The sequence below is a fragment of the Pocillopora verrucosa genome, chromosome 4 (genome assembly GCF_036669915.1).
Source record: "Pocillopora verrucosa isolate sample1 chromosome 4, ASM3666991v2, whole genome shotgun sequence".
Lineage (NCBI taxonomy): Eukaryota > Metazoa > Cnidaria > Anthozoa > Scleractinia > Pocilloporidae > Pocillopora > Pocillopora verrucosa.
The window spans coordinates 8,310,188-8,323,929 of NC_089315.1; the positions used below are offsets into that span (position 1 = coordinate 8,310,188).

The 13,742-nt window shown below is 37.2% G+C and overlaps 2 protein-coding genes across 2 annotated transcripts; one reads left to right on the top strand and one right to left on the bottom strand.

The window, feature by feature from the left end:
* Window positions 1-589: 589 nt before the first annotated feature.
* On the bottom strand, window positions 590-10,824 carry LOC131785645 (kinesin-associated protein 3-like). The gene is made up of 17 exons (XM_059102569.2): window positions 10,685-10,824; window positions 10,415-10,546; window positions 9,450-9,604; window positions 9,165-9,220; window positions 8,236-8,377; window positions 7,693-7,914; window positions 7,152-7,229; window positions 6,360-6,538; window positions 6,209-6,262; window positions 5,762-5,870; window positions 5,232-5,332; window positions 4,338-4,559; window positions 3,718-3,883; window positions 3,197-3,322; window positions 2,693-2,791; window positions 2,242-2,327; window positions 590-1,697 (listed from the first exon to the last, which is right to left on the bottom strand). Exons 1-17 carry the CDS (start codon window positions 10,711-10,713, stop codon window positions 1,086-1,088), a joined length of 2,568 nt encoding a protein of 855 aa, XP_058958552.1. The 5' UTR covers window positions 10,714-10,824; the 3' UTR covers window positions 590-1,085.
* Window positions 10,825-12,153: 1,329 nt separating this feature from the next.
* LOC131785670 (melanocortin receptor 5-like) lies at window positions 12,154-13,254 on the top strand. Its single transcript, XM_059102601.2, has one exon. The coding sequence runs from the start codon at window positions 12,154-12,156 to the stop codon at window positions 13,252-13,254; it is 1,101 nt and encodes a 366-aa protein (XP_058958584.2).
* The last annotated feature ends 488 nt before the right edge of the window (window positions 13,255-13,742 follow it).

Consider the following 13,742-nt stretch of genomic DNA (forward strand, 5'->3'; position numbering starts at 1 on the left):
CATCGGTTTAAGTTCTAATACACAAGCCAGAAAACAGGTGTAGTTTTTAAAAAATGTCAGTTAATCATCGAACAGCTTTGGAATTATTACAAGCAGAAGTTATGAGATAAGAGTTAATTCTCGATAGCGCAGCTCAACCTTTAATAGGCAAATATATTAGAAGACGAAGAAAAGCACTGTGAACAACAAGTAGCCTTCACAATAAATATATATACACTTTTGGATTACTCACAAAAAGCGGCATATTTCTGAGGTTATTAAAAAAACACTGGCATGGCATCTTGAAAAACATCGTTGCGTTTCCACAATTTGTTCAGGAAAATTTGGGGTTTACATGTGATTTTTAACCACATTTCTCAAGGCATTAGGCAGACTAAAGACCATGCTCAGGGCGAACGCAAACGAGAAAACCACTGAAAAGAATCAAGAAAAAATGTGAAAAAGTTCTCCTCTTCAAAACATATTAAAATAATCTTACATCACTTGTGTACGACCCGCTAAAAGGCAGACAGAAATAGATCATGATCGATGGGTTTTCCGTTTGAGTATAAGTGATTCTAACCTTGCTCTCGTTCAACTCCTTAACTCCCAAGATCTGATTGTTTATTCTTCCCTCTTGCTGCTACACATATCGTTGTAAATTAGTTGTGAGAATTTGGCGCAAGATCAAGGTAGCAACTTTACCTGATAAGTTTGAGTATTCTCATTACCTGTTTGCTGGATAATATAAGAATATTATAGGGAGAAGTTTCATGTTGATCACTTTTAGGAGTTTAAGGGTTAAGAGATGATCGTACTCTTTTTTTCTGTTTTTCATATACATTTATAAGTTACAGTTGAGATAAATAGTCTGTTCGCTGCAGCCATGTATAGAAAAAAAATCTTACAAACAATTAAACCAGATTGTAATGTAGTAAAGGCCAAAATATACACAGCTCGAAAGGAGCCAAACAAGTGTCAAAATGTTATTCGCTTTAACACAGAGGTTAGAGCCAACTTACATTACTCATGGAACGTCTAACAAGCTCTTTCATTCCTTTGATAAGTTTATAACTTTGGGTTAATGATCAAACCAAGTCAGATAACTATCTGTAACCAAACTGCGTGTCTTCATAGCTTGATCTCATTCTTGACACAGGCCTCCCATACATATCAGTTTCAGGCTCCATTATTTCAGCCCCATAAGCTTCAGAATAACCTGGTGACACAGGCCGACCATACCGACTGCTAGGCCGGGAAATTTGACCTTGTGGAGGGCCATAAGGTGCCTTGCCAGGCTCGTCGTCTATCAAATGTCCCCAGCTCCCCATGGCCCCTTCCCCTGCATTAAAATACCCTACTCCGTCATCGGGGTATCCCTCATATTGCCCCATGGCATACGGGCTCACGGGATGACCCGCGGGATTCAAGTACGATTCTCCGTTGAACATTCCGAACTCGCCCGGATCCTCCATCATGTACTCCGGAGTCATGGCTCCTTCACGCGACATTAGCGTGACAGGGTCGTCGTATCCCGGATGACCATAGAAGAGATCGGGTCTGTCGAGTGGATCACCGTCCATGAAGGAATCATCACCATACATCAGGCTGTCATTGTCTTCCATGACAACTTTGTTTTCTATCATTTCCAGCCACTGAGAGTTGTGCCAGCGAAATTTCTCTGCTTGGATCTTCTTTGCCCACTCCTCGTCGTATTCCTAAAACATTGACATGGACTTACTCAACAACTGTGTTCGATCAATGACACGTGTATGCTTCCGGGTTTCTGCATTTTCGACTTCAAACTAAAACTGTGTAGCAAGCACAGAAAAAAGCCACACGCACATTGGTTAGTTTTTGCATCAATGTCAGTATATGAACAAATGCGCACCTTCCCCTCCCCTGCCCCTTAGTCGACTGTTGTTGGGCTAAGGGAGGGGTAGGTGCGCAGCTCCTCGGATACTGACATTGATCCTAGTTTTTTTTTTGAAAAATGGGTTTTTTATGATTATTTTCTAAGGCTGGAAGTTAGCATGAAACCTTTGCAATTTCCTCGGCGAGTGTCCTTCACTGATACCAGCCAATTTCGTCCTTAACAAAACTCCTTGTTCAAAACCTGGCCGGTCAGTTATTGGAGAAGGGGTCGTGCTACGTAAACACCCCACATTTATCCATCTGTACTGCACACCCGTCCTATTGGGAAGTTTATGAAAAAACAAACAAACAAAAAACGACTTAATAAAAAAAAGTCAACAACAGTACCATGATAATGTCGAGAGTCTGGTCACAGACTTTGCGGATTTCTGTGTTCTTGTCGTGCATCAGATCAATAAGATAAGCAGGGGCCTCTGAGATGCAATGTTAAGGTTTTTAAAACCCTTTCAGTTAAACTAAATGAAAATTGACGGGAAAGAAGGTATATCATAAAAAGACAGAATTGATTTAGTATCGAATTCTTACAAGAGTATTAAGTAAAATTACAGGAGAACTTAAAGTCTACTTTCCCGAATATTTCTGCAAGTGGGATTCAACTAATTCATTCTCATTCGCGTAACAACATGGACAGCTAAACATCTAGCAGGATAGAACAGACACCCGCTTCATACTAGTATGAATCCATGTCCTTTGTAACAAAAAATTCTTATGAATACCCTCTAACTCTTTTTGTCCACATTAACTTTTTTTCCCACAAGCAAGTTTATTTAAAGGATACGCGTTTGCTTCACAATGACCTCCCTTGTCGCCTTGTGAAAAATCATTTGGTAGAAAACGTAAACTATTTGTAACACAACCTCATCGTCTTCTTGTTTAGCTGTTACAACAAAAAGACAACAAAATAATCAATTCGACGCCTCTCTCGACCTTAGATAAAAAAGACAATTGTTACTTAATATCATAACTTTTCGCTTATTTACATCCTTACACTTCATCACTACTTATTTGCTCTTTGAATTTCCACTGATTTTGTATTTAAGTTTGCCAAGATCTCTGATGAGGCCCAGATGCAGAACAAATGAATACGTAAATTGCAATCTATGTCAATTTTCTCCATCTGTAGCCAACAGTGTTACTTCCTATTTTTATCATTTTACCTCTTTGATTTTCATTTTAAGTCTCCTTCAAGTTGAGGTTGTTTCTTCCCGGAACATAAAATGACTAAAAAATTTACAACTGACCCTGAAGTGAAGGGTCTTTTCTTACGACAGAGAAGACTTACCATTCAACAAGTCTATAAGCATTTGAATGATGCCCTCCCTAGCGAACACAGTGGCGCACTCATCGTCTAATGACACAGTGCCAATTAAGATCACTACTTCTAGAACAAGGTCATCCTCTGCTACACCTGTAACGAGGAGGTATGATTGAATCAGTCACGAAAAAGTCGACAGTAAAAAGGAAATAACTACAGCGTGCAAACAGGACGTATTTCACGAAATAAAACTGATCAAGGTTAAACTGGTTTGTCATTTGGGTTCCCAAGGCTTTCAAAAGGACTTAAGAGAGCGGCAGAAATTCTTTGAGCCAAAAGAAGTGATATTATTTCTGTTCTAATCATAACCATTACAGTTTCCTAAAATAAGATTGGTGCATTGGTTTGTTACTAATTTTTCATTCCTTGTAATCGAACAATACAATCGAACAGATAAAGCAGCCAATCACAATAAGTCCATTCAGCTAAATCCATCAATCATACCTAGGTTTGAAAAACCCACCCCAATACACAGTGACTCTACTCGCCTGGATTCAGCTTTGTTTTAATGTAATTCAACATGTCATAATCTGTTAGCAACTGCTGAAAATTCACATCTGCCACTGTCAAGTTTCCTAAAATTCCCAAAGACTCCAAGACGAACTCTTCATCGGGGCATTTCTGTACAGCGTTGGCAAGGTCACCGATATATTCCTAAACAGACACAGTCGTGTTTATTATTACGAGAGTGGTCTTCACGAGTATCACCTGATTAACCAGTAGATTCTATGCTGCCGTGCGTCTGTTAAGTAATAGATTCCATACAGTGTATGGCGTCAAAATGTGGCAAGATCGAAAAAAAGCACACGAGGCTTAGAAAAATGTTGTAATAGGGTAATTAAGTATCAGCTGAGTTGATAATGTAAATTTGCCACCGTAAAGAATTTTAATGCTGACGTTTCGAGCGTTAGCCCTTCGTGAGAGCGAAAGGAGAAATTGTGGGTTGTGTGTGTTAGTGTGTGTAGAAAAATGTTGTTAACGGTGACGTCATCTATGTGTCTGTCCTCCAGTGGATCATAAGTAAGACCCAATCAAAATGCTTGGCCTTATCATAGTATATAAAAGATATGCATCACCAAGTTGGTCTTCACTGGTTAGTATCATTTACCACAAACTGGGCCTTGGTAGGTCCCTCATGCTGTGAGATATTCCTAATCATCTTTAGCAACAAAGGATCGTTAAACTTAAATGCTCTCCTCATGAGCAGCTTCAAGCCTGGCCCTTCACAAATCAACTGAGCATTCCTCTTGTTAGCTGCCAGGTTAATGGCCAGCGCGATAAGCTCCAGGTCAATACGATCTCCTGGACACTCCAGCATCATCTGCATCATCTAAGGCACAACCATAGTGTCAACAAAACAAGTGTGCCAAAGGAATAAAGGGGTTAAATTCCTAAAAAAAACTATAGAGCTGCATTAGTGGGGGGTATTACATGATAATTTGGATTTACTGTACTTCATATCGTTGTTCAAACTCAGGATTTTTCTTTGTTTCATACCTATGGAAAATGTATTTCATTTACTTTTATTTTCTTTTCTTTTTAATCTTCAGCATCATTCGTGTTTTTCTAATCAATGAATTAAAAAAGAGGGGAAACTACACTGCGCTTACACAGAATAATAAACTAAAAATGTATTATAACAATATTTCAAAGTAAATTTGAAAATCATTTGCTCAAATTGACAGCAGTACCTCCCAAAAATGTGAAACAAATCTAAATGACTATAAGGTTGAATAACTATGCTCCACTTGTTAAAACATGATGAAGTCAAATACTTCACAAAAAAGTTACATTGGTTTTGCTTTTCAAAAAGTATCAAATCATGGTTTTAAATCAATAAGGAATGAACATGTAGTTCAAACATTTTCCATGGTTGTCATCAGATCTGAGACAAAAGAAACAAATCAAAAGGGGTATGAAAAATCTTGCACAACAGAAAACTTTGAGGCACATTCTAAATTATGTACAGAGTTCTAATGCAGTTAGGAAAAAAAAAACTTACAATAGGTATACAGTCTGTGTAGGTAAACATGGACTTGAATCTGTCATCCATGCTGATGTGGTACAGAATGCAAAGTACCACTACACTGTGAATCTCATTGGCTAGATCAACAAAAAACAACAACATCAAGGTATGAAAATTTTTGTTTGATGCTATTGGTGTGATGGATCCTTTGAATGTAGCCAAAAAAGTAATTTTTTTGTGCTGATGCTTCTGTTCATATACAAGATCATTTTTCAGAATACAATTTTTTTCCAGAGTGATTTCATGATGGAAAAAGTAAATCAAGTATGATGAAGACACTTCATTTCATCAAAAATCACATCTTGGCCATACTAATCCTCACTTGTCGTGATATTTATTCCATGCTACAAGAGTGCAGTGGGGAAAAAAAAACAGTGCTTACCCAACCCAAGATAACTAGGAGAAAGTCAGCATATCAACAAAACAATATATCTGAGCCTCTTATGTAACTTAACTTTCCATTTGTTTGATCAAATATTCCAAAGGTTATATAGATGAGGACTTACAAACAAGTTGCACAAGTTTTGGAAGAATTCCTGCTTTCACTGCTTTTGCTCGCAGGTCGGTGTCAAATGAGAGATTAAGAAGCAGGCGAAGTGCGATGTTAAGAAGATCCTTAAAAGTAAGATGACATGAAACAAATTATCACATGGCTGATGTTTTTGGAAGAAATACTTTTGTTGCTTTTTTTAGAAACAAGATCATATAGCGTTTTCTTTAACTATTCTCATTCTCTAGTTTAGAAAATGCATTTACCTTTGTTGCTCACCACAACAAATTTTGTGGACATTGTGAGGTTGTTGTTCAGTATTGCCACTTGTGTTACATGTGAAAAATATGCCACTTAGTTCCCAGATGAAGTGGTCATAATGAATCTACAAGTGTTTTAGTTTAATAAAATACTCACATTCATACAATAATATCTTTCCATACTTTATTTCAATATTAAATACCTCATTTGAATGTGGAATCAAGTTGGCCAGCTTCTCTAATATGCCACATTCTGCCTGAAAGAAAAAGAAAACATTTTAATGATGAAAATTTCTAATCCTCAACTCCAAAGACTTAGCACAGTACTTTTCAACCCACTAAATAGTGACTTACCATTTCAGCTTTGTTCTCCATGAAAATACTCAACTTTTTAAGAAATGAGACAACCAGAATCAGTAAATCTACATTGTCTCTTTCCAAAAGCTGCACTAACATGGAAACAATCCCTTTGTTTTTCATCTTCATCTCAACCTTTGCATCTTCAGCCAGATTTAGAAGCAAGTAAGATAACACTAGGAGAGTGAAATATACAGCAATTATACATGTTATAAAAACACCCTTGACTTAATTATGACTGACTATTGCTATATTAATTAAAGGTAACTATAAAAATCAAATCAATTAACCCCTTTGACCCCTAAGAGTGACTAGAATCTCATTTCTCCCTACAATATCGGCTCTGAATCACATGTTGAGGTCACAAGAATAAAGGGAATGATCACAAACTAAAGACACTCTTGATAGAAAAACAAATTCTCCTTGCCAGCACCTTAGGAAATGTATAGAGAACAGTATGGAGAATATGCATAATGACATTGGGATGTAGAGGGTTAAACTTTGGGGTAAAAGTGGACTTGAGCTATACTCCATGAGAATGACATTCTGCTCTCTTGCTGGATTTCCTTTCAGGATTCTCTTTCAGGATTCCCAATGATTGCCCAATCACTTTTGCAGTAGAGGATTATTTCTCACTGGTACTCCACAAAGTAGCCTTCTAAATAGACAAGACTGTGCCCTGCATGTTATTTAGTGTACCATTTTAGAAGCCGCCAGAATCACCCAAGATATCTAAGGTTTAAAATCACAAATGAAATACCCCTGGAAGTGATGTCTTCTAAGGTTTACCTCTGAGAAGCTGCTCTTGCTTTTTAACAAGACCAAGAAATTTCTTGAAGCTCCTTTCATAGTCCTTTCTATTATCACGTTATCATGTTAAGTGAAAAACCAGAGCTTTAGGCTCATAGTCAATTAAGGATAAGAAAACTTGAAGTGACTACCAATCCATTGCAAAAAAAAAAAGAAAAAAAAGGGTAATAATTTAATTATAGGTAGGGCAGGACTAGTGTGTTAGAATTTACTCCTAACATGTGAAGTCTTGAAGAGAATGAAAAATCCTGCACATCAACAGTTCCTCTTACTGCAGTAATTTAAATGCAATTTCTGAACAATGTGTTCCATGAAAGCATGACTGGAAATAAAAAACCAGCAAACCATCCAGGAGAAGAAGATTTTCATCAACTTCATTTTTGTCATATAAATTTTCCTTCCCACCTGCATAGTGAGAATATATGGTCTAAAGAAATTCCCTCTTGTAAAAACTGTGGTAAGAACAAGGCTGAGCACCATTTTGAAAAAAGTTACCATATGGAAGACATTTTAAGGATATTATTTTTCTTCTTTTCCAGTTCAGCAGACCACTGCTCATATCTCTTAATTTCACTATCCATGACTTGCATACACATGGCTCCAATCTTGTAATGGATAATAATGGAATGGAACTGGGAGAAGCTGGAGAAACAGAAGAACACATACACAATGTTGGTGGTAAGTTCTGTGCTTTTCTTCCAATCCTCCCGCAGCACTCTAGACAAGGCACCCAAAACAGGTTCTACAAATAAGACAAGTAAACTGATCACTTTTATGGCATTATTAAGAATTTTTCAGCTACTTTTAAGGTTTTGTAAAACTTGCAAGAACTATACATTCAAGTGAAAAAAACACTTTCCAAGAGGGACCTGACATAAGTAATTAATAAGTCCTGTTGTAAGCCATAAATACAAGAGAATACCAGAGAGAAGCATGACTCTCCAACAAACCATATGTTGGTTAAAAAATTCAAGAGGATTTTTTTTAAAAAAAGTTTTTTTTTCAATTAAGTGACAAAAGTGGTCCCAGATTGTATGGTTTTTTACTACTTTTTTATACATACCATTTCCAGCGAGCTCCTCTAAGTTATCAGGATTTCTTGAAAGCTGTAGTATAAGTGCAGTTCCTCTTATTTTTTCAGGAAGTTCTTCATAAAGTAACTCTACATACTCCTCTATGTCATTTATGTTGGCTTGTTCATCTAGCTAGATTCAGTAAAGAAAAAGCTCTAATTATTCACTGAACCCTGGAAATCCCAATAATAACATGAACTTCAGGGCTTCTGCAGCATAAAATCTCTGGAAATTCAAGTAGAACTCATGACTAATAATTAAAAAATGAAAAAAAATGAAAAAAAAATTCAGGTCTCACTTGATAAAATGAAACCTTTACCATACATACACCCAAAATTAAACTAACACTTTATTTAATCCTTTAACTGCCATGAGTGACCAAGACAGAAATTCTCCTAACAATATCCATACAATATCAACCAGAAAAATGATGATAATAAAGAAAACTATCAATTTGCAGATAATTAGTTGATCCAGTAATAAGTTCTCTGAACCAACATTATAAGAATTGTATGGTTGACAGTAAGGAGAATTTCAAATTTGGTGTGGAAGTTAAAGCGTTAAGTGGACACTAGCCCAAGCCTACAGTTTTTCCTCTCATATAAGCCCAGAGCACAATAACTTTGATCATTTTCAAAGCATTTATTCCGACAATCAAGAGTTACTTTGGCTGCTTGAAATGATCAGATTTAAGACACTTGGTTGTAAACAATTAGTTCCAAGGTTTAAGTCTACAGTCACAGCTCAGATGTCTATGTGGCACTATTTGCCAAAGAAAGTCTTCCTACATCAGTTTCTTTCAAGAAATTCAGAAAGGCCTATGAATATTCAATACATGTACTTGTGAATTTTTAGAAACAAATGATTTAATTTTAAATTACTCTATTTCCAATTGCATGTGCCAAAAAGAAAAAAATACCTCAGTCCCCTCAAAGTCAGCTGCTGCATTTCTTAGACTGTCTCCTTTCTCTTTACCTGGAAGAGATTGTAAGCATGAAAGAAAAACTCAAAACAACATAGTACAGTCACCTCAGGTTACAAGTTACTCTCTAATCACTAATTCAAAAGTATATGGTACAATATCACTTCCATTATAGGCTTAAATGAATTCATAGGTATTAGAAAAAATTTCTTCCAACTGCTATTACACATCATTCCTCTCATCTACTTTATTCTGAGAAAAATCTGGTTGCTATAAGATCACCTTTTGTTTTTCCTGTATCTTTCCTGTTTTGTAGATAGTACAGTAACTGTTCCACTTCAGGAAGTTTGGAAGGATGGATAAGCTTGCACTTTTCAATAACTTCTGCAGCCAGCTTTGCTATATTGGTTGTGGAATTTAGACTCTGAAGACGAATTCTGTTGATAAGTAACACATGATGTTCTTTATTTCCTGATTAAACACACTTTTTATTTGGGCTACCATGTAGTTTTCTTGATTGCTTTTAATTCATACTAATCACAACAACAAAAGAAGTTATTTTATTTAAATTTAGAAAATGTGTACTCCATATCAAACTTCTATTTTAAAGATTCCTCAGAGGTAGTACACCAGATTGAAAATTGATTAACATCGTCAAAAATTCTTCTGCAACATAAGTTGTAGTAAAAGAGCTTTAATTGTTCACAGTAATCACAATAATAATGAATACCATTTATTTTAAATTTAGAAATTGTACATTGCATATAAAACGTCTACTTTACTGATTTCTCAGTGTTAGTAAACCGGATTGAAAAAATTATTGATATCATCCATAATTGTTCTGCAACATACGGAGATAGTACCGTGTTTTAATTCACACCAATCACAACAATAGATGTTATATTTTACTTTAAATTTATTTCATATTAAACTTATATTTCAGAGATTTCTCGCAGGTAGTATACTGGATTGAAAGAATCGAATGATTATATAAAAAATTCTTCAGAGACATATGAAGATAGTACATGTGATAAACAGCGTAAGCAGCGTAACTAGGAAACGAATGAAGCGCCTGAACCGCCCACTACAACAGGAAAACAATTTGAAGTTGTAAAGAAATCCCAAGACCAAAGTCTAAGACTAGGCTAGCTCATTACACGAGTCGTCATTTTCACCTGCCCATCGGCCTATGAAAACTGTTCCAAGCCAAGAACCTAACAGAACCATTACACATGGTGATAACTTACACTTTCTGACACTCTTTCCGCTCCCCCAACATAGGCTCTCCCAACGGGCCAAGTATAACAGCTTCCAGTTCATAATTAACCACAATAGCCTTCTCTGTGGGATGAGCATCGATGCTTCCTCCCTTCACTCTCCTAAAGGAAGTTAAAACTCGATCAGTGAACGAGAACGAAATTAAAGCTGACAAAAATTGAAGGAGGCGCCCGCCGACCGCGGACAACGATCTTGTCAAACGAAACTTTCGCTAATAGTTCACACGGTTCACAGCTTACCGTTTCAGATATCTTGCCTCCTCTTGCATTTCGTCCTTAAAACAAGACTAGAAAGCGTCCAAATCTCCAAAATAAGGCAATTTTAACGCTGTCAAAGGTAATTGTGTAATTTCTTCAGCTGCCATTTTACATAACCTTGCTCCCCGTTGAATGATGGGAAATATAATATTTGCTGGAACGGACTTATGGAAAATGGATAAGCAGGGCGGAGAAAGGTTCCGAGCAAAAAGGTGGTGTCGACTATAACTGCCTTCAACCAAACATTGGCTTTTTCTGAAAATGGCGGCAAGTTCGGCAATTTTGAATGCCGGGCTGGAATAATTATTTGGCCAGGATCTAGCGGATGACCATTTCATTTCCACCATTGTCAATATGTCGTCGCTGAAGTTTGTTGTGCCAGTTAGAGGGGTGAATGAACTGAATGATTGGAAATAGTTAAAAACCTTCCGGGCAAACTTTGAAACATTTGTTTTATAAGTTCCTGTCACAAGCTGACACCTGTCACTTGGCGAGCGCAAGAAAAAGGCCATGTACTCTTTTGAATGAGCAACAGCAAAATGGCTATACCGACGGTTTTCTTTTAACAGTAAGTGATCTTAAGGAAAGTATAATTCACTTCCATAAGTGATTGATGTACGAGGATTTACCTCTGCTCAGTCAGTTGTGAATGACAAGGAAGAGCGAGTGTTCGTTTTCCGTCGTGGCTTATTAAACACATTTATTAAACACCTCTGCTCAATCAGTTTTGAATGGCAAGGAAACTCATTGTAAATAAATTAAGAACGTATGTTTTAAGGCGGCGAGAGTGTTCGTTTGTTTGCTGCAATGACGTGAGCAAATCTTATCTTTCTTCGTGGCTTATTAAACACACGTGTTAAACAAAATTACTTGGCTTATTAAACAAAGGAAGCTTTCTAAAATGTTGAGAATCTCTGCTGTTATTATGGAACATAATACTTAATTGCGCGTTTTTTGTATATCAACGTAGATGTGCGAGACATTTTTAGTTGAATCGTGAGGTTTATGGTCAATACATCACAGTTTTGATTATACTTTCTAGCACATTTGAGAACTCTCCAAATTTTAAGTAAACGTTTAAAAATTTGTTCGCCAATCTTTCAAATGTAGCTGTTAACTGCCGTAAAAGGAACCTGATTTGATTAATGACAGAGAGCCATACTAATTCTCTATTCTATTCGCAAAGAATGGTCCCATTTAACATTTGCTGGGGAAAAAATTGTTCCGAGCACCTGACTCCGGCTTTTTCTTTGTAAAGACCTCAAATTTTGCGTGTGCGTGGTAGAATTTTCCGTTCATCAAATGAAAAGAAAGACCAAAGGTCGAGATGAGCACAAATAAATCAGACTTCCGCGCTGAATGACCGGGAGAAAAGCAGGAGAAAAGAGCGCTTTCTCTGTTTCTCAAAACGAAATAACAACTTTATCAAGTGAGTAACTTCATCTGGCAAAATGAAAGTAAACGAATCAGAAACTGTCACTGGTAAGGCGTACACTCCTAGATCACTGTTTTTTTGTTTGCATCTTCCAAGTTTCACCTGGGAGTTGGAGGAGAACACCATTCCCTGGGCTGTGTTTGGCATCACAGTTTTTTCTTCTCCCTTCATCGTCCTGCTGAACGTTTTAGAGATCATAGCCGTGAACAGGAAGAAACGACTGCAAAGAGTGTCGACAGTACTGCTGCGTAGTATGGCGGTGGCAGACGTACTGGTTGGTGCTTTATCCATGCCGTTAACCGCTACTGTTGATTTATTGACTGCTCATCAAACGCTTCTAGATCATGTCTGTATATTTCACCTCGTTGGCTTAGCTACGATGTATTGTGCTGGTGGGACAGTCGTGCTTCACTCGGCATTCATAGCCTGGGAACGATTCTTGGCTGTCAAGAAATGGAGGGTATACAAAGTGATTGTGACACAACGCCTTATGAAAAAACTTGTCGTGGTCGCTTGGATGCCTGCGGCAATCATAGCAACACCATACGTAATGATTGGGGCTGGTGTAGATCTTAAAGTATATGAAAACTTAGCTCTGATACGGGGTATTGGTTATGTTTTCTTCATCGTGTTAATCATATATTTTAACACTATGGTGTACCTTGAGTTACGTAAGCGAAAAAGAATCAAAACCCTGAAGGTTAACTCTCTAATCAAAGAAAAGTTGGACTCTAAAGTTGCTAAGATGACTGTTTTGATGACTTGTGCAATGCTTTTCTCGTTTCTTCTTCCAGAGGCGTGTCTCTGGTTGGGATATTTGTTCCCAGTCTTTCGGAAAAACTCGGCTTTTCGATGGTACGAGATATTGATGCAGTTACACTCATTGGTAAATCCATTGATTAACTGCTTTAAAGAACGCTGTTTAAGAAATACTGTCCTCAAGCTGTTGCGATTTAAAAAATCCGAGCTAATTCGGCCCACACTTCGTTCTGTTAAACAAATGAAACCTCTCAGCCCACAAGAGGATGTCTCGGAGAACCAGATAGACGAAAGAGGAATTACCTTCAGGAGAACTACACCTATACCTGATTCAGTATTTGTTATAGAATCTGTTTAAGATTCCTGCAATCGAATTAGGGAGCGAAGATCTATGTCAGTTCCATCGCTTGAGATAAACAGCACCAGATTTAGAGGTCTACACACTCACCAACGATTCACCTCATGCAATTTAACATCAACAATAACTGTCAATGCTCATGACGACGCACGACAAATTTCCAAGAACAGGGATCCCAGATTTCCACCTTGTGACGTCCAATTAAAACAAGTCCCGAGAGCGGAGTCTAAAGATGTTACTGCGTCAATAGACTTGGTCTGCTGCTGCCAAGACTCACAACATAATTTAGTGTCCACAAAAGCGTTATATCTGTTTTCATCAACCATGACAATCGGTAAGAAGGAATTAGCAGGACAAAAACACATTTTTCCTACACATTTGTAGGACACAAATATGTTAAACTGAATATTTATTCTCTTCTAACGCACTTTCGTATGCTCTCTTGACTTCAACATCCTTGTACCTAGGAGAAATAAATCAGTTGTAGG

Coding starts and splice junctions, on each gene's coding strand:
- LOC131785645 (XM_059102569.2), bottom strand. CDS start 10,713: ATGCAAGAGGAGGCAAGATATCTGAAACG. Junction 9,221..9,449: donor AGATACAGGAAAAACAAAAG/GTGATCTTATAG, acceptor AATCTCTTCCAG/GTAAAGAGAAAGGAGACAGT. Junction 7,230..7,692: donor ACTGGAAAAGAAGAAAAATA/ATATCCTTAAAA, acceptor TAACATGATAAC/GTGATAATAGAAAGGACTAT.
- LOC131785670 (XM_059102601.2), top strand. CDS start 12,154: ATGAAAGTAAACGAATCAGAAACTGTCACTGGTAAGGCGTACACTCCT.